Consider the following 27,686-nt stretch of genomic DNA (forward strand, 5'->3'; position numbering starts at 1 on the left):
GCTGACAATGGCCAACCACCTATTTTGCAAGTATTTTATTCTGTTTGAAAACTGCTGCTTGTAAGATTCATAAGACCTATATCAGCAGTATGAATGATGTGATGCCAAGGGTTCTGGCATTTACCATCAAGCATTTTGTATTAAAAAAAAAAACAAAACTGACTGCAGCAGGCGGAATCTTTAGAGGAAATGACCGTCCTTTCAGGCAGTCTGCAGTTTCTGTTTGTTAGTTATAGCAACTCTAAGAGAAGGTGGGACTGTCTACCCTTGTCAGTTAAGGACCCTGGGGTTGGAAACGAACCCAGGCAACAGAGGAAGTGATCCTGGACGATCCATCAGGAGATGAGGGCAGGAGGTCACGAAGGGTGGACCGTCACAGCAGCACGTGGGAACACTCTCACGCGGAAGGAAACTAATAAACGCACAAATCTGGCTTCACTTGTTTTACATATCACACTAGGGTTTATTAAGGTTAAACTATAATCCCCCTTCTCAAGTATTACTGTCAACCCAGTTTTATAAAACTGAGGTTGCGAGATAATAGTTTTAAGCTAATTTTCTTATCACTTTATTAAGCGTTACAAGCTAAATTTGGAGTGTGTCATGCTATTATTGGTCAATAAATAGTTGAAAAAATTAGTTTTATAGGCTGCTATGTGCTTCTCCATATGTCCAGTTCACACAAACCCCCAAATGGCTGGACTGTGTGATCAGTCATTCTCATCTCTCCACCACGACAGCACCTGATGGTGGAGAAAGCCGATGACTTTGCTTTTTCTTAAACGACCAGAGAAAACTACCACCAAACATTTAAGGAGGGCGTATCCCCAACCTGATAACTCCAACGATAAGGATATAGACAAATACCAGAAAAGGAGGATATTTTCAATAACCAAAAAAAGTAACTAAGAAATGAGATGCAAGAAAGAGTATTTACTGGTTAGGTACTTTTTTATAATAGCTGCATCAGGCCTGGGGTCAGTCTTCATCGCAATATAAACTGCTAGGGCTGTTTGATCTATATGAGAAATTACAGCATTTGCAGCTTCAACAATTTCATTCAGTCTTTTCATTCGTTCCTGAGGAGGAAAGAAAAGAAGAAATAAGAAACAGGAAGTACCTACAAGCAGCCGGACTGGGAGGAGTGATGATTGCCAATGGTGCAGGGGCAGGCGGGCTGTGCAGGCCAGGGGCCGGGTGCCACCTCCCGGTGTGACCTTCATGACCACCAGCATCGCTAGAGAACCTGAGCGCAGACGGGAAAATACCGGCCCCTACACTCCCTGCCAGCACTGAACAGTAAGACTAAGCGAGAGACCAAGTTCATAGAGACATAAACTGTTTTCTCCAAGGCAACCCTTTTCCCAGGTATCTTATCAAGACTTGAGAAATGTGATTGGCTATGTTACCTAGTTACACACCACACGCAAACAGGAGTAAGAAAGGCACTAGCTGATGAGACAAATTCTTGGTTGATTTACTACTGAAATCTCAAAAATGAGAGAAAGCAGGACTAGAAACCAGAGTCTCACTTTATTTATTCCTGGGGCAGTGTGGCCGCCCCAGGAATCTGCTCCCGTTGGTACCTGCTGGCTCACGCTCAGCCCTTCAGGACTCTGAGCTGATCAGGGTGATAAGCACCGTCTACAGCCATGGCTCCCAGTGGGAGCCGGTCCAGGCGAGACAGCTGGGAGCTAGGACAATCGTTAAACACAAAGGAGGAGCACTCTGCTTCTGCTGCAGCTGCTTAGGCTTCCAGGAGGCCAGGACCACTGCCTTCTGCTTCCAGCTGTTTTCAGGCCAAGGTCAACAGAGCAATCCTTAGAGTTTCCTATCTCCTCTTCCTTCCGTTGACCGAACCAGACCAGCCAAGAATATTTGTTCAACCAAATGATATAGTAATGGCCAAGTCCAGAGCTTTATGAAAATAGCTCAACAGAACATTCAAGGTGAGGACACGTTTTCAGTCACCGGGAATAGATGATCAGGACTGGACCTTTATTTCAAACACAAACATTATCTAATACTGCAAGCAAAGTAATACACTCATAGTAAAAAATGAGCATGCCCAACCTTTTCAGCATCCAACTGATGAAGTCGTGCAACGTACAAAGGAAGGTAATTAGGGTATGTTTCCTTCAATTCATTATAAATGTCACTAGAATCCAGCCTATGGAAATAAGAAAGAAAGAAACAGTCATTATTTAGTTCTTTTAGAAAGAAAAAGATCTGTCACTCCTATTTAATACTGTTTTGAAGCTCCAGTCAATAACCTAATGCATCAATCTGAAATATAATTATTCACAAAGATTTGCAGGAAGTATAAATCCATGTATCTAGAAAACCAAAAGAATAAAACTGAAAATTATTTTGAGTTCAGTAAGATGGCTGGATAAAAATAAGCATCAACAGCTCTCCTACATACCAGCTACAACTCAATTTATTAAAAGGAAGGGAAAAAAAAATCAAAAAGAGTTTAAGATGAAAAGATCTAGAAAGGTCTAAGATCTACAAAGAAGGAAAATTTACACTTTCTTGAAAAATCTCAAGTCTTGAATGAGTAAAGAGACAAATGTTGCATGCTCCCGGCTGGGGAAGCTGAGTAAACTATACTCTTGCTGATTATATGGCGGGAGGAACAGCAGCTGAGGTCAGGGTTTGCCACGCTGGGTGTGATGTCACTGCTTCCAAGCGCGGGCAGGGCCTCGGGGTCTCAGCGGTGCCCGGCCAGGCAGACCCTCCGCTTCAAGGGCAGGGGCTGAGCAGGAGGGAGCCCCCGCCTCTCCACCAAATTCACCCAGGACTTGGCCTCAGCAACTGCTGTTCCTCTATCGGCTGCATGTCCCTGGGATCATTTCCAGATGCTGGAAATGGTGGTTTTACATTTGCTCGTAACCAAATAGTAACTGGAAAACAGGGATCCGCCCACCTGCTACGTGTATAAACACAGAGACAAATAACAACGGGACACTGATTATCTCTGGAGAGTGCACAAACAGTGACAGGTTTTCTTTGCACCTTCCAATAAAGTTCCCTTCCAAGAGCAAATGAGGATAGGATTAAAATAAAAACTCTCATTACAAAAGGAAATTTAAAAATAAATGGAATTACAGGAAAAATTTAAAAGCACCTGCAATCCTATTCACTGTTGACATTTCTGAATACAGTCTTTGCATACATACATATATACATAAGGGCTGTTGCAGCTAGGAAAAGAAAAGTAAACACTTGGAGGATTCAAAGCCATTTAGAACTTACTTGGTCATCCACTGAATTTTAAGATCTCGTAATGCTTCGGTAAACTCTTCTTTTAAATCTTTCTCTTTTTCCGAGTCTTTTTCCTTATCCTTGCTGCCGTTCTTAGTCTTTGTTGGTGGAGATATCAGGTAGTAATGAACAGGGATTACATCCTGTGGAGACAGTCCTAAATTAACATGTGTAATTCTTTTGCTTACTTAGAAATCTTCACTAGGTGAATAGCACATTAACATGGGCTGCACCTGAGCGGTACTACATTGCACTTCGCATTCTAAGGGCCACAATGCATCTCAAGTTCCAATCTGTGACCAAAGTCATTTTCTCCCAAACTTTAGAGAGATGATGCTTCTACTATCTCCTTTAAAACAAAGGAAATAAGGACAAATCTTTCCCCATGTACGTGTATTTGGTATTCTTGGTTTTCTGTGAAAGACTAAATACAAAAAAAAGTACTGAGCGACCACATTTCTGAGGAGGGAAATAAATTAGAATTGAAAAAAGGAAAGATCCTCTTTTCTAAGTAAATTTTAAGAGAATTTTCTTTCTTTATTCCATCCTTAGAACTTACTGAGACCCCGTGACGTGCAAGGTAATTGCTCTAAAACAAAGCAGACAAGGGCCTTTAGCGCTGCGGGAAGACAGCCAACAAACGGGTCAGTAAATAAACAACTTGAGTAACGACACGGAGTAGCAAGAGAACAGACCGGGGTGAGGGCACAGTGTGACAGGTGGGTAAGGGGGGCTGGTGGGGAACCCGTGGAGACAAAGTTGTTGACAGACAGTCTAAGGAGCTGAGGTCTGAGCTCCTGGAGCCTCAGTGGCCTAAATGAGAGAACTGCAACGAACCTAAAGAACCGAAGCGAGGCGGGGAAGGCGCACTGGCAGGGACAAGGCGAGCATGGGCAGAAACTTCAGCGGGGGCAGCAAGCGCAGGGCGAGCTGCTGAGACTCGGGCGCACAGGGAGGAAGCCGGGCTGGCAGGACGTGGTTAGAGGACGGGGGTCACTCCGAGCGCAAGGCAGCGGCGTGATCAAAGATCTGTGCTCTTGGCTAACGCTGGATCCTGGATGGACGAGCCATTCTGGTTGGCGCTTAAGAACTCTCTGATATGATACTTGGAGACTGGATGACAGAGGGCAAAAGTGGAGAGAAGCCCGGGTCTCCTGACATGGCTTGGAAAGGAAGAATGACTGAGAGAAGAAATGAACGGACCGGGGATGCCCCGTGAGTGCAGGGCCGATGGTGTCTGCTGGGGTGCTTAAGACGAGGGGCTGGACGAGACCAGCAGGGGTGGAGAGAGGGAAGAGGGTCAGCCCTGGCGTGGGCCACAGCGCTCCATCGCGGGGGGACAGTCTGAGGCCACGGAAGCCCCTGGGCAAAGCTGGTGTGAGACCGAGAGGGGCTGGCTGGGGACAGCTGAGAGGTGGCATCAGACGGGAGAGGGAACTGTCAACCTGGCTGCACAGTGGCCATGGGCGCTGACCGGCCAAGGGCTGCAGGGCAGGTGGGCGGGGGGTGGTGCCGGAGTCCAGCTCCAGCAGCCAGGGAATCAGCCTGAAGGGATGAGCGGTGCCGGCAGAGAATGATGCAGCCTCTGACTCAAGGTGCAGGCCTGCATGTTTATTTCAGGCATCAGGTCTTCTTTTATACTTTGACAAAAGCATTAGGTCAGAGGTTTCACATCTTCAGCTCCCCCTCACCCAGATTAACTGTCTCCATAAATCATTGCTGCCCTTCAACCAGAGTTACACTGTAACCCATGCTTCTGTCTGGGCTGTGTACCACATCCCTCAGCTTATTCCTTATCTTTCTAAACCCTGCTTGCCCCTAGTATCCTAAGCTCACTATCTCCTAAAAAGGCGTCTAGCTATTCTTAATTATTCCTAAACCCTAGGCTCAGCAAACTTCCTTTGCCATAAACATTCCCCTCACAAATCCTTCCCATGGCCTCAAGCTGTGGCCTATGTGCTCATCCTGGAACATTCTTTGTAAAGATCCTTGAACAAATGTCAATGGTTACTTTATAGATTATTTTCTAGGCACAACTGCAGAAGGCTTTGTGCTTTCTCATGCTTTTCTCAAAAACAATTAAGCACCTTAACATTCTTTCCAGCCAACTCAACTGAAGAAAGGAAAGAACAAGTCAGAATCACAAGACCTAACTCCTTCATCCCGGGACCGTGCCTGCAGGATGAGGAGAGGGGGTTGGGGCCGTGCCTCCATTTTGTCAGTAATGCCTAACGTGGCTCCCGACAGGGTTGGGCAGTAAAGGCCCAGTGAGAGGGAGTCGAGGAGAGAAGGGGAAGTAAACAGGTAGAGATGGTTCTGAGAAGTTCTGCTTTGACGAGAGCTCGTGTAACTACCTCGGTCTGCATCTATTTCATCAGCGTGTACATCTACACTTGAGAAAAGTTAATGCGGTGTCTGGGCAATGACATCCCATGTTACACTTGCTAGGTCTGTTTTTGACCCAATACCTAGGTGGCCCTAATTACATCATTATTAAGACAACTTCTAAAATTCCATCTTCGGGTTTATAGTAAAAGCGGTGCTTAGCTAAAATCTCGTGCGTGTTTTCATTAACGGAGGTGCTACAATTGGAACAAATGGCACTGCTGACATTTTTAAGGCCCCAATCACATAACTTCAGGAAAAAACTGCACAGGTTGAGCCACGAAACAGTACTGGCTTCCTCCTTCCTAAAACAGGATTTTGAGGTGTGAAAGCTACATAAAATATGTCCATTCTGACAGCTTCCACAATTAAACTTTGTCTGGGGGTGCTGTAATAGGAAGTGTGGGAGCTACTGTGTAGTAGTGCTGATAAAATAATAACTGCTGTTTCAGGAGGACTCACTTAAAGCGCAGAAACCCACGGATGGGGAGGAACCAGAGAAATCCACTCTTGGCCATTTTGGCACCATGCAACCTCTGAAGTCAGGGGGCCAGAGCCCGTGGGCAAAGGGCTCCAGAGACATGTGAGCCCAGAGAGAGGAAAGGGTCCCTGCCACCACCCTGCTCGCCCCTCCAGGTTCACTGTCCTGGGTGGGAGCTGGCCTGTGCTGGAGCCAAGTCAAAAGTGCTGGCACCCTGGAGTCGATGATTCATCACAAAGTTCTTACAGGGACAGACACTTCGTGTCATCTGTTTAGCAGAGGCCGCACACCTAACACTTCGAGGTGGAAGTGACTCCAACCTCTACTCTGTTACCAGAGTCCGACTCCCTTGGAGTCATGCTCCTGTGCGGTGCTGGACGTGCCCGGGGCGGGGGGCAACCAGCACTCCCTCTGACCTAATTTCCGTCCCCCTGGGGACCCTGCCTCCTCGCCCAAGCAGGGAGAAGGACAAACTCAGGAGGGGAAGCCTGTCTGTTGTGAGGCAATGCCTCCTTCGAGGCTCACAGGTAAGGCATTGGCTAAGATGTTTTAGTAAAGAGAGAAAACAGTTGAATAAAATGAACAATCCATTAAACTGGACTGGTGATTAACAATGAACTCTAACAAAGATCTATATACAGATAGAGAGAAACCATATATAATAGCAACTGTAAACTACACTGAAAATGCAAGAGACGGGGCAAGCTGATGATGAAGGATCTTGATTATGTAATCAGCGTTATATAAACTAAATATATAACAAATTACTAATTATAAATGTTACTATTGTCCCAAAACAAAAGTTCAAGACAAGCACTACTTTTTATTTTTAAAAATTATGGACATGGCAGTTTTAATCCCCAACCAAAAAAAAGAAGTCATTTTTTATTTTATCATGGTCATCTGTTCTTTCACATATTTTCACAACTCAACTTCTAAAGGGCTGAGTATAGGGTCAATTTAACAGAAATGATTTTATACCATTAAATCAAAAGAAATCTTGATAATGACTTAAAAAGACAGTCAAAAAAAGACTATTCAGAGCAGAAATGCTATAAGTTCTCTACAGCAGACACTTAATAGTAAGCGTGTTTTTAAAGAAAAAAATCACTCCAGCTATTCACAAGGAATTTCAGCAGTGTTTGAATTGATCGACAGTTAGAAAAATCAAACCCATCTGCCAAACCAGTAACTATTCTTTGGAAAATAAAACACGCCAGCATTTAAATTCTGGTTCAAAACATAATACCTTTACCTCTTAAATTATTTAAAAAAATATAAATTCAAAATTTTAATATCTTCACACAAAGTAAAATAGCTATTTTAAAAATTAATATCATATTAGAGTGCTATTTATGATGTTAACTATATTCTTTCACATTACAATGAACTTACAAATGGGAAGCATACATTTTCAAATCAAAAGTCACTGAGACCCAGAGGACAAACCTATTGAAGATTATGTACAAAAAGCTGGTATTGTGTTCAGGTGATAAATCATACATATATAAAATTTTATAATGTATAATTATATAATTAAAATATAAATTATACATTTATATAAAATATACAAATTAAAATATATAATATAAAATTATAACCTATATAAATTTATAATAAATACATAATTATGCAATGTATATAATTTTATCATCATAATGCAATTAGAAAACTATAAAAATGATCCTTTCTAAAGTAAGAGTGTCCCATGCACTTGCACTGAAGACGGGAGAAACGGAGGTGGTGACTCCAACTATCCGCTCTAGAAGCTTCTTAACCACAGGAATAAGGCTTCTATTCATACAACAGTTTCTTATTTCAAGTAGTCTAATACTAACAAAATTCCTCAAAACTCCCAAAAGACCAACCAGACTACACAACAGGAAGGAAACACCCGCTCTGCCTTTGAGACATGTACCGTCTTTTGAGCAGGCCAGAATGCCTGCCCTCATTCTCTGAAGCAGTGGCTTTCAGGCTGTTTTCAAAATGAATCAAAGATCAGCTACACACAAAATGAAATTACAGTTTTGAGTCTGATGAACTGACATTTTGTTTCATTCTGTTTCTGTTTTAATGCTGGTTAAGTTCCACTGGATGAATCTGCATGGCCTTCAAATGGGTCAAGATGCTCAGCTGAGGAATGCGGTCTTCAGAGAAGACAATGTTCCTTTATCCCCCAGTGGTGCATTTTGTTTGAACAAAGTCTTTACCGTTACATAGTAATACAGAATTTCAGAAGTTATTTTAGTAAAGACAGTTGATCTTTTATAAAATGGTGATCCCCATTTTCAGATCACTATGAATTTTCTAGATCACTAGAAACAGCGTTATCTTTTGTTTCTATCTCAAAACACTAACTCTCACCCTGCAGTACTTACTGCGTGAGCCATACATCTCTATAACAAAGCATGATGTCAGCAGGTCCTCACCAAAGAGCTTACTGAACATGTAACCTCTTCTCTAAAGTAGACTTGAAGAAGACTTTTTCAAGTTAAATTTCGCTCCAGCAGCCAGTCAGAGACTGTCTTAAAAAGCAGCAGGGGAGCGGATCAGACAACTTACTGGTCAGGGTCTTAAGCTCTGCTTGTGCTCAGTGTAAGCTTTAATTTGGGGCCATCAGTTCTTAACTTCTGTTCCTGCTATGTCCACTGCTCTTTTTGTCTCTGCCTTTCTAGAACTAAGAAGACGCAAGGGCAGGAAATAAACTTCACTCTAAATATTTTAGTAATATTTTATTAATCAAATCATCCCACTTAAGAAATGTCTTTAGACTTTAAAAATAACTTTGTCATATATAGCTAAAAGAAAAAAAAAACAACACCACATCCCCCTCTGTATATGATTTTAGAAATTCAAAAGTTCAAGCATTATTCCTTGGTCGTAGGTAGAGTACGAAATGAATAGTATTAGAATTTTCTCTATACACAAATAAACCAGGGGTCTTCAAGAAATTTATGGCAGGAAAAAAAATTTCAGAGAGCAGTATGTCAACATTGATAAGCTAAAAGCATTATACTGCAGAACTTAAAGAAAGGAAACTAAGGGAGAGATTTTTTTTAAAAAAGATAATAGTGACAGGAAAAGAAGTTTAACTAATATGCAAATAAGGCTTTAAGACATCTCTTTAAAGAACTGACAATCAGTACCTTTTTAAATTTTCCTTGTCGTTTTGCTGCAGACTGCCCCTGGGAGTTAGAAGGACATTCTGTAAGAAAACATGCAAAATCTACGCAGGATGGTGATACCACCTCTGTCTAATCCTCTCCCAGCTTCCGCTCTACCTGGACGTGCCACGCAACTTAGAAGGGTCACCAAAATGGCAGGCTTTTAAAGAAAGCAATCCCACCACTTGAATTGTTTTTTGGGAGGGGGATAAAAGTGCACTCAAATATGTTATTCCTAAGGGTCAATGTATTTCAACGATTTCTAGAGCAAAATCCCATCAGTTGTCAGAACAGGTTTGAAGACGTTAAAAGTTAGCTGACGGTTCAGAGCCGGATTTTCAAGGACATCACAGCAAGCACACACGTCCAGGTGCTAGAACAGCATCATTTGAGGTGACTGGGAGCGTCAGGGAGGAGCCACACGGACCACAGTTACCTTTACCACTGCCCAAAGCGTAAGAAACGCAGCCCCAGGCTGAGGTCAGATGAAATAAACCATGTGCTGCAAACGACAATTAACTCTATGGCTTTAGGTTTCCTCAAGAAAATCTATCCTGGAAAGTAATAACTATAGTCAATCCCATCTGTTTATAATTTAATTTCACTATGGCCTCTTAAAGAATACAGCCAGCAAGCAGAGCTCTGAGTGGCTAAAAGCGAACTTCCATGATCACAATCTCTTCTTCCTTACTCATCACAGGCAGTGGATGCTTCGGAAGAGTTGTCTGAATGAGAAGCCTCACTGGTGAAGCCCCAGAGCAGAGGCAGCAACGTTTCCCTTACCGGAAAATGAAATCTACCTAAAAAAGACTACTAGGACTTCCCAAAATCAGCGCATCTACGAATTCCAGTAACTACTGATTCACTTCACATTAAACTGAAATGTTTGTAACTTATACTAAAGTACACATAAGTAAATAGTATGAACTGAAATAAGACTCAAGAAATGTTAGGGAAAACGACTTCTAAGGACAAAAGTCATAACTGATGACACTTCTCTGTCAGCAAATAAGCCATCTTTGGTTCAACAGTGGTTAAGAAATGAACGAACATACTTGTTAAGATGTTTGAGATCTATTCATTTTTATAACAGCACTCATAAATTCCAGAATTAAGTGGTAGATTTACTTTGTAAGAACTAAAGCTAAAGAGAAATATAAAATTGTAAGAACGACAACTTTTATTGGAGTGGAGATGAAATGACTTTATGAAAAAGGGAGCTATACCTATATAAACACTGTTCTCACAATAAATCTCTAATGAAAACAGATGGAAACCAAAACAGATACCATCAAATCCAACATTTACCTCTAAAACATAACAACCAGATATGTTTTTAACAAGAGGCACAATTTTGAAACTACAACACCAAAAGAAGTATCTTGCACAAAATTACACAAAATTCCAATAAGAGAAAGATCTGTACAAGTAAAAATTATTGCTTATTAGCAAGAATCGTTCTGACTGGTTTTTAGGAGTCACCCAAGAAGATCTGATTTTTTTTCCGTGTATCCACAATATTACATTCTTAAAACTCGATAAATTCTCTAATTTTAAACATCCCATTCACTTAAGACAAGTTTGATCTGGATCTATGTATTTCACGGGAAGTTCAAGTATAGTAACCAAGCCAAGACAGGACAGGTTCAAGGCCTAAGAACTTAGACTTTGGAAAAAAAGAATACTAAATATACAAAAATACAACCAAACATTAATTAACCTTTACTATTAACTTGGGAAAAAACTATTAAATTTCATTTTCCAGAGAGATCTTCTCTTTTACTGCAATGTGGAATTAATTTCCATTTTTAAAGAAAAGGAAACTTTAGAACAGGCAATTTCAATGTAAAAAGAAAAAAAAACAAAAAACAAAAAGAAACTACTTACAGCTTTCTTTCCAAGTTCAGTCTTTGACAACGTTAAGGATCCTGCGAGGTAGCACCCAGGTCCGGCCCCTTTAGGTATTCTAATCAGAAGATTCCAAAGAGGAGAAAAGGAACAAAAGAGAAAGTTTCACAAGGATAATTAGGGGGAAAACATCACAACAACTGCATTCTGAAACGATTCCCTTAGCTAAGATTTCAAAAGCCAAAGGGAGAAATAACTTAGTCTATAAAGGTCAGTGACAACACAGTATAAGTGTAGCCTCATGCAATAAACTAGCGCTTAAAAGACCACAGAGAATAAACAGACACTGAAAGAAGTCCTGTTACCACTTACTTGTCATCAGGTAAGGAAGTGACAAAGAACGGCTGGTTGTATTTGGGGGGTAACGTCAAGTTACTTGATTTCTTCTTTCCTAGAAGTGCAAGGCTATGATTCTCATGAATATCTAAGCTCAAGGTATTAGACAACCTATGAGAAACAATGAATGGAAGATCTTTCAGACGTTCCAGATCACTGATTTGCTCGTGACGGATCTGCAGTCGAATTGTGTAATCTCCTTTCTCCAGCTTCAAGGAATACTGAAAAAGAGAAGTATTTGGGAAAAGTGAAGTTGAGCCACATGAACGAAAGTCACAACCTAAGGGGAAAGACAGTAGCAATGCCCCCTTACACAGCGCTCAGTGTGTGACGTACAGGGCAAGTTACGACGCACGCATTTACACGTGCACAACATCCTAGCTGAGCGGGTGAGCAAGGGTGAGGGTCAGAGTCATCACGTGACCTGTCCAAGGTCAGGTGCAGAGTAGAGAATCGAGGAGCTGAAGGCGGCTCTGGCTGTGGAGCCCTGGGCCTCCCACAACAACAGGCTACTCCTACGCTCTCAGCTGACTCTGTCTCCACTCACAAAGGCAATGACCTCCCTGTCTGTGGGTCTTCACAGGCACGTATAAAACACAAGAATGAGCAAAACTGAGGTGCTGTGTAATATCTAAGACAGACATACACGCGTGTTATCACACACACGATTGGTAACCTTTAGATTACATCCAACACGCCACCTGGCTTATTGCAGAGAGCAGAGACGGGAGCCCGTGGACATGAAGGAATATGAATCTACTCAGTACTATGCTCCATCCAATCAAGCTGCTCAGGAGGATGGAACACTGTCCTCTCTGTAGCAACAGGTTCTCCTGAGACTAAAGCAGCCACAGGAACGGCTGCAATAATAACCCATCTGCACTAGGGACACGTGCCTGGCCTCGCTTTGATGAAAATGGAAACCATTCCTTAAATGACGGAAAACCCTGCATAGGCTATTTTTACTATTTTGCGCTGAATTATTAATGTTATAGGAAATATGTAATTTCTCGGTCATAATGTTTCAGCCAGGGATAAAGTGCCAGGCACAGCCCCTGGCGGACAGTCAGTGAGCAGTACTCAGCCCACTGAGAAGGAATGCACCTGGGAGTTCTAATAACCTGAAGACACCTGGCCCTGTCATCGTGCTCTTGATCCAGTTCAGACCTGCGACCACTTTTCGGTGCTCACATATCCTGATGGTTTGCTCTCAGCATTCAGATGGCAGTGAGCACGGGGTCAGAAGGAGATAACAAAAGGCTCTGCCAGCCGGTGTCCGTGAGTGTCCTTCTGGGATCCTCTTGACCCAAAGCCAGATGGAGCCCATAGGTGCGGCTGAGCAGCTGCAGCAGAGGGAGGAGCTGCCGGCCCTGAGTCAAACGCTGAACACACACCCACACGGCATCACAAAGCAGGGACGTCACCAGAGCAAGAATCTGGGTTCATCAGCCCAGGAAACGGCTTCTGTGAGTTCTGAACATCACTGCCCACTTCCTACCTGATGAGGATACGCGTCGCCGGAGCCCATCTGTCTCTTGTTCTGGTCAAATATGATCCAGAGCTGACTGTCAAATTCCGACTCGTACAATAACTCACAGAGCAACGGGCAGCTGGGGGTCACTTCCCCGCTTTTGGGCTGTTAAAAAAAAAAAAAGAATGATTACTTGAAATGGTTTATACGACTTCTAATACAGATCTGTAATACTGTTATCAATGAAACTGACATTAAAAGTATTAAAAACATTTTATTGAGGTAACCAATCTTAAAAATGCAGAACACTCAGTATTTAGGGACTAATAAAACGTATTTCTCCTTTACAAGGTTTAAAAGACACAAACCCAGGCAACTGCACCCATTTATAAAGCAATATATATTCTTTAGGACGTTTAACTCATCGGTTTTTAATAAAACAAATATATTTATAAGGTTGAAATTAGGCAATCCACCAGCATCAAACATCTCCCCAGCGGTAGCTCGTATTATGCTTCAATAAGAGTTTTACTAAAATCTTACCGATCCTCCATAAACTTCGACCTGACATTTATGCTCGTCTCAACTACCTTTACCACCCATTCAACCGAGGAGCCATTCTGACGTCTCACTGCGTCGACGCAGAGAGCAAAGAGACCCAGCTCCATAGTCAGAAGGCAGCTGGCTTCGACAAGACACCGAACCAGAGGACAGGTATCGGAGGACAGATGTCAGTGATTACGAGAACTAAGACTCAAAGGTCAGGTCGCCACTAAGTAAGCATTTGTGACTTCAGATCTGAATGGTGCTTACATCATTATATATCATAATTTCCCAAAGAATAATTCTAAATTAGCTAGTGTTATTTATTTGATTCTATCTCATATATATGTATGTATACACACACACCCCCATTGAATACACTGTCCTTCCCTTATTTTACAATTTATAAAAACACAGAAATTTGTTGCAAGGGTATATCTGATCACACAAACACTTACTTGATGAAAGTTGTAAGTCAGGATCATCTCATAAAGTTGACGATTATTTGGCAAAACATCTCTTGATCCTAAAGGTTTTGTTTTTGCACTCAGTGGGCTGTAATCAGACAATTGCATAAGAGTCAAAGGTTCATTTAAACGAGAAAAAACTATAAGCAGCGAAAACTATGGCAAATCACAATAACTGATAAATGAGCATTCCTGGACACTGTCCTTTCCAGAGTATTTTATAACATTTTAATCATTAATTTACATAATTCTTTATTGACCAAACCACAGCAACACACAAAGTTAAAATTTTGCAGCATTAAAAAGGTAACAACCTTTTCATGATAAAAATATTTTCAACTACCAACTAAGAGTCCTAACGTAATCAGATCCCAGCACTAGGGTGACGATCCTTAACAGGGCTAAAGGACAGGTCTGAACGCAGACAGTCCTGCCCTCGTCACAGGGTGGGTCCTGCCAGGTGGCCCCCAAGGGTTCCCGGTGCATGTCACGTAAGGTCTCCCCAGAGACCTGTCCAGTTTTCTAGGCTGGAAAGTCATGCAGTGAATTTTCATCTCCAGCCTTCATGTGACTTAAGAAAAAAAAAAGACCCTTTCCAAAGAATGAAGAGGGCCCTCCCACTGCCCCCCTGAAACCCAACACTGTAGCCCTGAAACATTTAAGATACCGCAGTGTTTGGACCCAGCTCTTCAGAGTTATGCAGGGAGCCAGATCTTCATACTTCAAGGAAGACTGAACATCAAAACGGTTGATTCCTTCTGATGCATGCTACGAAGGATATTTATCAAATCAGTTTCTCCAACTTACTGAAAATGAACTGCATTTTTAAATACTTAAACCTCAAATAAATGTGTCAAATACAGAGTTTATAAGCACCCATGAAAAACAGACTATTGCTATTTCCTGAACATAGGTAATGCCCCCATTAAAATTTAAATCCAACCACTGACATTATTTCACAGTAACCTGCATAATTGACCTTGAAAATGATGGAAAGGTGAGCTTACAATGTTTAACTGTGGAGCAGTACATACAATCCCATGGAAAGAAATAGTGTAGTCAATGTTGACATCGCTGAGACTTGCCCACCAGCGAGCAATGCAAAACTCGATTGCTTTCCCGCCCTGCAGAGAAAAATGAAACATACTGTAAATGCGTGAATCACAAAATACAAACAGATGTCTCAAAGCAGTTCTATGGTCTCAAACTTCTCCTATTTGTACAGAGAGAAAACTCGAAGAATCCTGTTATTAGCTGCGCATGGAGTTACCCAAATCAGCTGCGGAGACGGAACACAGGTATTTAAATACACCGTTACCCACCCACAATCCTAAACTGCTTGTTGTAAGAGATCTGAGGCGGTTTCCAAGTACATATAATAAATTAACAGTGAAAACAAGCAGAATAAAAACAGGACCAAAGGAAAAATCATTAAGAACAATGGCAAGAGAAGGGGCGTGACAGCTGTGTAGGCATTTTCAGTGGTCACAGGCAGCAGTCGTGGGCTCAGAGCTGCCTGGCAACCAAAGTCAAATGAAATTATGGTCCCTCCCTTCTTTCTTATTAAAAAAATCAGAAACAAAAGCTGTTCCTTGAATACTGAGTTTTAAATTTTCTAGTAATCAGCGTACTCAGTTCAGTCGCTCAGTCATATCCGACTCTTTGTAACCCCATGGACTACAACACGCCAGGCTTCCCTGTTTATCACCAACTCCCTGGGCTGGCTCAAACTCATGTCCATCGAGTCAGTGATGCCATCCAACCATCTCATCCTCTATCGTCCCCTTCTCCTCCTGCCCTCAATTTTTCCCAGCATCAGGGTCTTTTCCAATGAGTCAGTTCTTCACATCAGGTGGTCAAAGTATTGGAGTTACAGCTTCAGCATCAGTCCTTTCAATGAATATTCGTCAATGAATGTTCGGGTTGATTTCCTTTAGGATTGACTGGTTGCATCTCCTTGCAGTCCAAGGGACTCTCAAGAGTCTTCTCCAGCACCACAGTTCAAAAGCATCAATTCTTCGGTGCTCAGCTTTCTTTATGGTCCGACTCTCACATCCATACATGACTGATGGAAAAACCATAGCTTTGACTAGATGAATCTTTGTTGGCAAAGTTATGTTTCTGCTTTTTAATATGCTATCTAGGTTGATGAAAGCTTTTTTTCCAAGGAGCAAACATCTTTTAATTTCATGGCTGCAGTCACCATCTGCAGTGATTTTGGAGCCCAAGAAAATAAAGCCTCTCACTGTTTCCATTGTTTCCCTATCTATTTGTCTGGGATGGGACCAGATGCCATGATCTTAGTTCTCTGAATGTTGAGTTTTAAACCAACAGTTTCACTCTCCTCTTTCACGTTCATCAAGACGCTCTTTAGTTCTTCTTTGCTTTCTGCCATAAGGGTGGTGTCATCTACTTATCTGAGGTTATTGATATCCGTCCCGGTAATCTTGATTACAGCTTGTGCTTCCTCCAGCCCAGTGTTTCTCATTATGCAATCTGCATAAAAGTTGAATAAGCATGGTGACAATATACAGCCTTGATGTACTCCTTTCTCAATTTGGAACCAGTCTGTTGTTCCATGTCTGGTTCTGACTGTTGCTTCTTGACCTGCATACACATTTCTCAAGAGGCAGGTAAGGTGGTCTGGTATTCCCATCTCTTGAAGAATTTTCCAGTTTGTTGTGATCCACACAGTCAAAAGCTTTGGTGTAGTCAATAAAGCAAAAGTAGATGTTTTTCTGGAAGTCTCTTACTTTTTCGATGATCCAACAGATGCTGGCAATTTGATCTCTGGTTCCTCTGCCTTTTCTAAATCCAGTTTGAGCATCTGGAAGTTCACGGTTCACATACTGTTGAAGCCTGGCTTGGAGAATTTTGAGCATTACTTTGCTAGCATGTGAGATGAGTGTAATTGTGTGGTAGTTTGAACATCCTTTGCACTAGAAAGTTTAAAGATGAATCATATTACTCTAACACATACAAGAACACAAGTGAAAGTTTACCTTCTGATCACTTATCTTCAAGAAGAGATAAAGGAAAAATAAGGGATCCAACTCAAACTACTAAGTAGCAAGTTTAAAGAAGGTCATCAGTACATTCACCTTCTAGAAGGAAGCCCTCATTTCTCACACTATAGGTAAGTGTGGAAATCTGCCACACTGAGGTAATTTGTAGGAAGGAGCGGCAGTTTTCACCTATAGAGCAAATTAACCTCATGGATTCTTAACAACAGGGCAGTAATAAAATGACTAAAGTAAATAAAAAAGTCTTAAATATAAACAGTCTACCATACAATGAGAAAACACTCTCAACCAGGGTCCACTTTGTGAAGCGTCAGCATGTAGCATACCAGAACTTTCTTTCGACTAAATTATTTAAGAGTTAGAGAGATTAGTATTTACCTTACTTGGTCTTAAGTGTCTTACTAAGATGACCTATCTTCTGACATTACTCAGCATTAATAAAACACACAGGCCCAGTGTGCTCTGAATACAAACTATCAAATCAAATCAAAATACTTGAGTCTTAGCTCACACCAGGGGCTTTCCAGGTGGCTCAGTGGTCAAGAATCCTGCCCGCCTGCCAAGGAGGAGGCTTGGGTTCAATCCCTGGGTCGGGAAGAGCCCCTGGAGGCAGGCGTGGCAACCCACTCCAGTATTCTTGCCTGGGAAACCCCACTGATACAGGAGCCTGCTGGGCCACCGTCCTTGCAGTCAGAGTCGGACACGACTTAGCAGCCGAGCAACAAGCGCCCACACGGAAGACAAACGGAAGCAGTTTTAGGGTTTCAGGCTGTTAATCAAAACTTACTAAGACCGGAAAAGCTTCAGTGAGCGTTCCTTTCTCTGGAAGGGAACAAAACTTGTAGAACTCGTGACTCCTGTACGCTCTCTGCTTCACAAGCTGCACTGCGTGGAGGACGAACTTGGCGGACACCTCAGAAGAGCAGGAGCACACGGTGACCTCTGAGGCGAGAAGGCGAGAGGCAGCGCGTTCACTGCTGAGGTTTCAAATGGACACAGACTTCCGTAACGCCTACGCCTACTTTAGGGGAATCAGCTATCAAGAATAAAACGATACGTTCAAGTGAAACCTGCGTATTTCCTTAGAAACAACGAATTGATAGAATATTAAGATGAGAGAGTAGAAAAGTTAGCTATGGAAAATACACAAATCAGGATTTAAATGAGCAATCGCGATGCTGCAAAGAGCATGAAACAGAAGCGGTCCACGGATGGACACACCATTATCCTAGCTGGGGGATTTTTAAAATCTCTTCCTCCTCTGTTGAGAAATTCAGCCTTTCCCCTTACTTTAGCTAAAAACCAATCCGTTCCTGATAAAGAGGACTTTAATTTTAGAAACCTCTGTTTGTTACCATGCCTAAGTTCCATTGGTATCCCTTTATTCAACTTCACTGGTAAGTTTTCCTAATCTCTCCCCCTTGGTTTATCTGCTCTGGCCTTCAGAATCCACATAAAGATGAGGGGGTGGGTGGGGGGTGGGAAGGAGTTTCAGGAGGGAGGGGCCATGTGTCCTTCTGACTGATTCATGCTGTCCTATGGCAGAAACCAACACAACATTGTAATGCAATTATCCTCCAATTAAAGAAAACAAAAACCAAAAAAAATACAAGTGGGCAAGACAGACTCTAATTTTACTTACCAGCCCATGTTGCACCCTCAGGAACCTCAATAAAATGCCTTCGAATCTGACCAGGTTTAAAATGTACATCTGTCAAGGCTAGGTCATACTGTGTTGATTCGTTTACTCTGAAAATTAATAAAAATTAATGATTAAACATGAAACTCTCATTAAAAATGGCTTCATATTGTAAACCCACTGGCACTCTAGATTTCAACAGCTCCTGAGAAATGAACACAGCAAGTTAAAGGCTGGGAACAAACCGGTCTGCACAGTATCATCTCATCTTTGCAACAGGTCAACAGAGAGAACTGGGGGGCCCAGCGTAGACGGTTTTTCTGCTCTTTACTCGTTCTATAATTTGTGTATAATACACCCAGACACACAGTTCTTTTTTGTTGCTGCTGTTAACGGAATTCTACAACATCCACAGAATTTTCCAAAAACCAGAATCTGGACTGTTTTGACTCTAAAAATACCAAAATCAAAGGCAACATTTTGTGACTCTGATATTGTCTCATCCCTCTGAAACTGCTATTAAATTTACTCCCTTTCGTAGTTACAAAATGCAGCCATTCCAGAAAGGACATGGTACGAAGGAAAACTACTTTCATCGGGTTTTTGAAAAGCATCAGTGAAACACAAAGGCCAAATGTTTACGTATCCACACTGGAAAGCTGAAGCAGATACCAAGGATTAACTCTACACAGTGTGACAAACATTTAATGAGTGCCTGCTCCATCGAGGGCACAGCTACTAGAAGCTACAGACGCAACAGTGAATCCTCGGCCAGTCCCGTGGAGACAGAACGCCCAGCAGAGATGCTGAACGCAGCATGCTCTGGGAGACGGGGATTGCTCGTGGAAAAGATGCAAAGTGCTTCGTCTGTGCAGAGTGGCCCCAGAGAGCTTCCGTCAGCAGAAGAGGTCCTAGCCAATTCCTGAATCTTACACGTTACCTTGTCTAATAAGTTCCTGTTGGACTTCCAGGGAAAATGCAGCTGAGAATTTAACCGTTCTGCCATTTTTTCACTTGTGTTATCTCCATTTCATTCTATGTTTCATACAGGCTGAGACCTACTGCATATTAAATATCACTGTGCAACTGACTCCACAGAAAGTGCTAACCCAGAATTTCCCACTGTTTCCAGAACTCTCATCTCAGTCTCGTCCTTCATGTACTGGATCATTTGTTGTGTCTATTCTGTACAGTGGGCTCCACATGGGATTACGTAAGATGCAGGCCCCGAGTCTTCTGTGGCCTCAGAGTCAAATGGAGTAAATTAGAAATGACAGCACACTGGCTAAAGCCTAAGCCACAGGCGTGTAAAAGCGAGAAGCAGCAGAAAGGAGGGACCCCCTTCAGCTGGGGATGACTGGGAACCTGCCTGGTCGTCGTGTTAGGAGACAGGGGACTGAAGCAAAGAATCAGCTGTGCAAACGGGCCCCTCCTGAAGACAGCGGGAAGGTCAGCTCTGTGAGCTCGTGGGATGCAGAAAGTGGTGATGGAGCCGCAGGAGACACGGGCTCTGCAGGACCACCACTGGCGCTCTGCAGAGCAGGATCCTCAGGCGAGACACCGCATACAGAAGCAGTATGATCAGACCTGACCCTTCAGTCCGGGGTGGAAAACAAGATGGAAAGGGAAGAGCCGGAAACAGAGGGGACTGGAAATGCGGAAGAACCAGGAGGCAGTGTGATTCCAGAGATGGGGGTGGCGGCAGTGAGGTTGGGGTGGGAGGGGACAAAGTCACTGTCAAGACATTGCAGAGGCTTCAGGCCTCCAGCCCGGGCAGTTGGGAGGGTGCCGTCACCCTGCTGGAGGGCAGGCGGCAGACACCATTAATCCTCCTCCCTGTTAACAGGAACAGCTGACCGACCACATGCCACCTTGCATGCTGAGCAAGGAGCAGAACTGAAACCCAGTTCCTCGGTTCTGGCCTGAGGATGCTTTACAAGCTCAGCCCGCTCCCATGAACAGCCACCTCACAGTCACACGGACAGCACGAGGGTGACGACCAGGCACTCACTTTGCAGCGATGACCGCGGTGATGGGGACTCTGAACAGAGGGCCTGCGCTGGGCGACGCTATGTCATAGCCACACACCTGGAGGAAAGAGCTAAGGGTCAGTATCCACAAACGAAGCTTCTTTAAAAGGGGAGAACGAAAGAAGGTGGACCTGCTCACAGGATAAATTCATCTCATATTAAAGGTGAAAGGTCCTAAGTAAAAGCATCAGTTTTCTGATGTCACGTCACGTATCAAAGGCAAACAGCCTGAACAACTATATGCAGGCCAACCCCCGACTAACTCAGCCTAATGGGTGAACAGCCTGCCACACAAACACTCCTACACAGTGCAAAGAAAGCAGAAAAGAGGACACGCAGGTGAGTACCTCTGTATAATGCAGTCCTTCCCTTAAGCCCCTGGGGTCCACACGTATGTTTATGTGTCTGCACTGATTCATGAGTTCCAAATGGCTGGGACACTGAACCCACGATGAATTCGAAGTTAAGGCTAAATGAAGCTGGAGGGATATTTTCTCAGAGTTTTCTGGCATTAAAAAAACCAAAAAGTGAAGATTAGCTCTGTTTTCTTCTTCTTCCATTTTAAAACGTTCTGTCGTCTCTCAAGAACATTCAGCGGCAAGAAAGCACTGTTGGCTATAAAATGTAGTAGACACGGGCTCCCCAAGCACAGCCCACACCCATCAGTCACACCGTCTCCCTCACACGTATTTCAGCACGCTTGGGGTCCATCCATGCGCTCACCCAGCACAGCCACAACCTTAACATAAGGCGTTTAGGGTCATTTTTTTCATTCTGCATGCAGTTAACAGAATCTAAGAGACTCCTAGTTTACAGTGATGACAATTCTGTTTACATTCACTGAGCTGGGGCTCTCCCTGATTTTCCCACTCTGCAACCAAAATCTGGGTCTTACACTCAAGCAGTAAAGGTGGGAAAGAAAAGGCATCGGATGCTTTATGGTCCACAATTTAATAAGAGCTCTAGGTGACTGCAGGCCCATTCTACTACTTTCTTGTAGTCACACTGCTAACTCAACTGCCACTGTATCAGGGTCCCCAGTTGCCATCAGTTTCCCCTATGCTCTGAAATGTACAGTAATATTAACACTGTTCACTCCTATCTCTTTAAAACATCAGCCTAAACAGCACTTCTCTATTACAGTATAATTCAAACCAAAAATGTGAACATGTGAGCTTACTCTCTGGCTACCACCCACCAGTATTTTCTGGAAATACAGGCTCAATGCCAACGCCATGATCCGAAGGTGCAGCCACCTGAACAGGATCTCGGAGGTAGATGCCACGGTTAGTTCCCACAGTAACAGTGAAACCTAATTTGTTAGCAAATGATGTGTTCTGAACGAGGTAGTCATAGGCTTTATCGACCTAAGTAAAAGGATACAAATAGTAAGATACACATAATTGGGTCAAAAAAAATCTTCTGTTGTAAATCACCCATTTCATTTCAGTTGTAGCAAGAAGTCAGCTTCAACACTCTCCTCTCTGAACTACGTGATAAAGCTCTACCCCACTGGACAAAACACTGGTCCAGCCACTGGACTCACCTTCCACTTCACCCTCTTACTCCCACGTGATGACGCTAGGAATCCTCCATGTGCCGTTATGTCTGGTCAGCTTTTACCCGCTGCCCACTGCCATCTCTCTGTATGTCTTACATCAATTACATCTCTCTATCGTACCACCACAAATTCAACTATAAAATCTCTTTTCATACCTTCTTCGCTTGTGGTTCAGAGAACTACTCTGGCCATATAGTCCACAATTAGAAAAACTCAATCACTATAGTAGGGATATATCCAATAACAGCTAAAATATTGTCCTATTGATTTACAACGCACTTCTCAAACAAACAGCAATACCTGAATAATACCATGTCCTTGGGCAAATACTTCTATGTTGTCAGCCTTCACTGCAGTGTTTTCAAGAGCTCTTCTGACCGAATGAACTGTGTAGTTAACATCATTAGCTTTCAGACCTAAAATCGAAAAACGAAATCAAGAAACTAGTGTTTATTTACAGAAGACGGTTACTTGAAACGCTTCCCTGGCCTCCCCCTGCCCTAGTATGGATAACGTATACGTTTTCTGCTTTAATGTTTCTGTCTCTCAACATTCATTTTTCAATCTTTTTTTTTTTCTTAAACATGTGACAAACAGTATGACTCATAGCACAAAGACTTCATTCAGTGAAAACTTCCACACGCCCACTATGATGCAGCAAGAAGGTGGGCTCGGCACGGGGACCAAAAGGCATTCCAGTGATGTCTTCCTTAAGACAGTGCTGGCCAATCAACGTGGTCACTGGCAGAAGGTCTCAACCAGGGAGCACAGGACACACACCAGGGGTACGGACACAAGCCAGAAAGATGCTCAGGCCCCACACAGCTCAATCAGCACCTTGGAGACTGGATCCCAGGAGGCTGATGACAAGCCTCCTGGTCAACAACAGGGGACAACGAGGCTGGGGGTGACTGTCTATGCGACGTGGAGGCCACCCAGCCGTCCACCTTCTGATGACTGCTGTGAGAGGTGGAAGCGAGTAAGGCGGCACGCCTGTCCTCTCCAGAACTAAACATGCAAATACTCAGGAGGAGTGTAGAACGTGAACCAAACAAGCATGGGAACACGATGGCACTGTGAGAGTCAACCGAGAAAGCAAACAATTTTGTCAGGGAGCATCCTGGAGAGGGCGATGCTCCCGCCAGAAGAACAGACACTGGGTTGGCTCTCAGGGATACACAGGGTTCACAGGGCCAAGACTTGGCGGGAAAGGAATTCCAGGCAGACAGAATAGTGTGCCACAAAGAAGGGGCAGGAGTGAGCCTGAGACCCTCGGAGAGGCCCCACGGTAGAGCCAGGGTGGAGCCCCAGTCAGTGCCAATGGCCCCATCCTCCCCGGCAAGCATGCAGCCGCCTGCCCGTCAACCGACAAAGTCCCGCCTCCCCGTGGGCCAGCCCCTTCACCGGCTCCATGGCAACGCCCCCACCCTCTACTGTGTCATGGAAGTGAATTTTTACTTTGTTCATAGTCTGTTCCTTCTCCAACTTTAACATCAACTCCACACAGGCAGGTCTTTTTGACGTTTTGTTCCCTACTTAGCCCCAGGCCAAAATAAAGCTTAATAGTAACAGCCAATAAATACGCTTGCTGAGCGAACGCACGTTCAAACCCTTAGGATCACATAAGCGATTCTCCACCAGACACTTTACTATGGGCCAGGTCATTACCAATTCAACCACGTTTTCTCGCCCTGAGAACTTTAGAGAACAAAAATATCTGTCTGCAAGAAGAGAAAGGTACTCAATTACTTTTTATGGCTACAATCTGACTTTATTTTATGCCATCAAATTTATTTTATGAAACTGTCTAGACACTTCACACCTCCTTAAGCAAGCTTATAAACAAGTAAGCCGTGGATTTTAGAACCCAGACTGAGGTGAAGCACAGGAAGGACAGGGGAGCCTGGCACACTGCAGTCCACGGGCTCACAGCCAGACACCACCCAGTGACCGAACAACAGCAAGGCCAAGTGTAAGATGGTAACTTTGAAAATCCATTTCTCCGTGTCACGTCTATCTCATTAACAGTACTTAAACTGTGACAGAAACGTGGAAGAGCCGACGACTCGTGGCTCCAGCAGGAGCCTCCGAGCAGGGTAGCTGAGGCGCTCCTCACCTGAGAGGACCAGGGCGATGCCCCCGCAGGCGTTGGGAGACGACATGGACGTCCCGTTCATGAGCTGGGTGCCCCGCAGCGTCCAGTTGGGGACGGAGGCGATGGCGCCGCCCGGGGCGCTGACGCTCACTCCGAGGGCCCCATCAGCGCTGAAGGAGAACAAGGCAGAGTCTGCTTAGGAGGTGGGCGCTGGGCCAACCGGCAAATGAACTCAGGGCGAAGCCCTGCGCCTGCCCCCAGGCAATCGGACAGAACGGCTGCGACGTCCCATGTTGGGAAGACCCCCTGGAGAAGGGAAGGGCTACCCACGCCAGCGTTCTGGCCTGGAGAATTCCATGCGCAGTCCATGGGGTAGCAAAGAGTCGGACACGACTGAGCGACTTTCACTCCACTTCACTTCCACGCACAACCTACCTGGGGCCTCGAGAAGACCACGTGTACTGATTTGCAGGTAACTTCTCTCTCAGAGAGTACTCGGCAACCATCATATCAGGAGACACGTAGGCGCCCACACCTGCGGGGGGAATGTGGTCACTGACAAAAGGATACAGAACAGGGGTCCCGATTCGAAACCCACTGCTCCCCCAGCCGTGGGATCCCGGCGAAGCACCTGTTCTCTGGACACCACCGTTCTCTCTCACAAAATGGAAAGGTGAAAAAATTTAACGACCCAGGCAAGGTCACTACGTACCAGACACTACACGAGGTGCTGTGCTTTTGTATATAAAAATACCTACCAGGACTATTATGTGGACTAAACAGGATAATGTAACTAGAAGTGTGTGTATGTGTAAAAGAGAAAGAGAAATGTGTTTCAAACTGTAAAAATGTAACTTCAGAAAAATAAAGGAATTAGTTGATTGATCTTCATTTTTAAATGACCATGGTATAGAAAATTCTACCCATGAAATTGGCAGTAGTCCTCCCCTGCAAAGTGGCTTCAGTAAGCCAGTAACAAACATGTAACATGCTACAGTCTCCTAGATAAATGTGCAGACACAAACTAGTTAGACTCTGAAATCACAGAATTCAGAGATCAGAGTCAGGCCCTTCATGCCAGGGATGTGGAAACAGGGCCGAGAGGGGCTAAAAAAATGCACTGAAGATAATGACCGGCAGAGACAAGACTCAGAATCCAAGACTATCCGCTCCTCATTCTCCTTCACAACACACACGCCTCCTGGGTAGAAGGCTGGACAGAATGGGTGAATTAAGAGGGCTTAGGTCAACAATGCTGCCACATGAAACCGCAGTCATTTTGCAGAATTTAGGTTAAAGTGTTCTGCCAATCTGGGGGTAAGAGAATGACAAGATTCTGAGCGCTGTAGCAGAGCGGTGCATTTTGATCATTAGGCGCCTCTCGGGTTTATTTTGTTTCCTTTTGTGTCCTTAGAGGCATCCAGAGATCTGGAACACACAACGCGTGAATCACTGGCAGGCGCTGCTGTCTTAACACACGATTTAACAGAATTACTTAATCAAGAGATTTCAGGTTACCGAAAGCAAAGCGACACCATGCTTAAAATTTACAAGCCACGAATACAAGCATGTCCCATAAATATAAGATCACCGATATTTTAAAACAAAAATATTTTTTAAAGGACCAGTTTCTATTCTAACCTTTAATGCCCAAGTATTATTGTGTATCTATAACATCATCTCTAATACCTATACAACTACAGTAACTCCTATGATACGTATGTATTGTGCCGTTAATGATGAATACACCAGGAAAACTGTTTGGGACCAGTTTTTATAGTCACATGTTCAATCACAAACATTAAGAGGTGTTTTGAGCCCACGTTTAAAAATAAACCAAAAATCTTCAGGCCTCATTTACTATTTAGGGGATCTCCATTCACCCTTCCTCATTCATGCCTCACATTAAAAAAACCAAGGGGTGGGTTTCACGTTTTGTGGGGTTTTGTTTTTTGCACAAGATGGCAGCTACTGTTGTATAATAGCAACTAATTTTATTATTTTCATATTATGACTCCAAATAATTTGATCTCTTACAACTTTCGTTGACAGGCATTATTGTTTCCTGTTGGTTTCCAGTGAAGCAGACAATACTGTATCCGATCCTGGACACCAAAGGGTGGGGAAGGCCACAGGCACACAGCAAACGTGTTTCAGCTGCTTTTCTCAATAACGAAGCTCCCTTCCTCTACCTCTGGGTCTTCCTGCATGCTCCCAGAGAAACTAGAGGAGGAAGCTCTGCTATAAATACACAGCCGTACACTATAAATAAAAAGTGAAGCAAGTGTCTTCGTTTATGCTGCTCACTTAGCCTGGAAAGCCCTTCTCCTTCCTGCCTGTGTCTACCTACTGAAATCCTTGTTTTCACACTTCTTCCAGAAAGCCCTGCCCAGATCCTCAAATCAGAGGGAACCCCACTTTTGTGATCCCACAGCCTGACCTGGGACTGCAAGGAGATCCAACCAGTCCTTCCTAAAGGAAATCAACTCTGAATATTCATCGGAAGGACTGATGCTGAAGCCGAAGTGCCAGGACTTTGGCCATCTGATGTCAAGAACTGACTCATCAGAAAAGACCCTGATGATGGGAAAGACAGAAGGCAGGAGGAGAAGGGGACGAGAGAGGATGAGAGGGTTGGATGGCATCACCGACTCAATGGACATGAGTTTGAGCAAGCTCCGGGAGATAGTGAAGGACAGGGAAGCCTGGTGTGCTGCAGTCCACGGGGTCACAAAGAATTGGGTATGACTTAGCGACTAAACACCAGGCCTGATCAATGCTTCCGCTATCCGTGATCTGTACCTCCACACTTACTCCAGTCTGCTGGAGATGAAATTCTACATCAGTGGGTCCCTACTAGAGTTCACTTTCCTGAGGGTCTATTATAGGCTCAGTGTCCTGTGTGTAGGAGAGAGAACAGTTAACACTGGATGGACTGAATCTTTTTGTCTGCTTGTTTTTAAGTTTCTTTCTAAAACTGGAAACTCACCTATCACGCTGGACGTGGTTCCTCCCGGACACCCAACTGTAGACAGGCAGGGGCCGTTATTCCCAGCACTCGAGACATAAATTATATTGTGCTTCCACACGGCTTCACTGATTACTTCACATATCCTCCTGAAAGAGGGAGAGGACTCCTTTGAACACATGAACTGTCCACTTTTCAAGAAATGGATTACTGTAATGTGAAAATATTTTCAAACAAGGTTTATATGAAAAAACAGAAACAAAACCAAAACATGGGTTGCGAGCAACAGAACGGTGGTCACAGGTCAGGAGGGGAGCTTAGAATCACTCAGGGACGTTCTCAAACTGC

At 43.7% G+C, this 27,686-nt stretch overlaps 1 protein-coding gene across 3 annotated transcripts in view; it reads right to left on the reverse strand.

Annotated features, from left to right (window-relative positions):
- The window catches only part of TPP2 (tripeptidyl peptidase 2), a 58,819-nt gene that overhangs the window by 7,437 nt on the left and 23,696 nt on the right, over nt 1-27,686 (reverse strand). The window contains exons 9-27 of one of the 3 annotated variants that reach the window (XR_001918923.1): nt 27,360-27,487; nt 24,806-24,905; nt 24,392-24,540; nt 22,576-22,691; nt 21,913-22,081; nt 21,062-21,219; nt 20,696-20,772; nt 18,688-18,794; nt 17,833-17,987; nt 15,030-15,146; nt 14,690-14,790; nt 14,014-14,110; nt 13,040-13,177; nt 11,518-11,762; nt 11,185-11,263; nt 9,280-9,318; nt 3,259-3,410; nt 2,074-2,170; nt 938-1,079 (exon numbers count right to left, since the gene is read on the reverse strand). Coding sequence is in view for 2 of the 3 variants with exons in the window: in XM_018056380.1 (XP_017911869.1) it covers nt 949-1,079; nt 2,074-2,170; nt 3,259-3,410; nt 9,280-9,318; nt 11,185-11,263; nt 11,518-11,762; nt 13,040-13,177; nt 14,014-14,110; nt 14,690-14,790; nt 15,030-15,146; nt 17,833-17,987; nt 18,688-18,794; nt 20,696-20,772; nt 21,062-21,219; nt 21,913-22,081; nt 22,576-22,691; nt 24,392-24,540; nt 24,806-24,905; nt 27,360-27,487 (2,355 nt within the window). In the remaining variant the exon portion in view is untranslated. The remainder of the gene's footprint in view (nt 1-937; nt 1,080-2,073; nt 2,171-3,258; nt 3,411-9,279; nt 9,319-11,184; nt 11,264-11,517; nt 11,763-13,039; nt 13,178-14,013; nt 14,111-14,689; nt 14,791-15,029; nt 15,147-17,832; nt 17,988-18,687; nt 18,795-20,695; nt 20,773-21,061; nt 21,220-21,912; nt 22,082-22,575; nt 22,692-24,391; nt 24,541-24,805; nt 24,906-27,359; nt 27,488-27,686) is intronic. The other 2 variants (XM_018056380.1, XM_018056381.1) reach the window with 2 other exon arrangements.

This window comes from Capra hircus, chromosome 12, assembly GCF_001704415.2.
Source record: "Capra hircus breed San Clemente chromosome 12, ASM170441v1, whole genome shotgun sequence".
NCBI classification, from domain to species: domain Eukaryota; kingdom Metazoa; phylum Chordata; class Mammalia; order Artiodactyla; family Bovidae; genus Capra; species Capra hircus.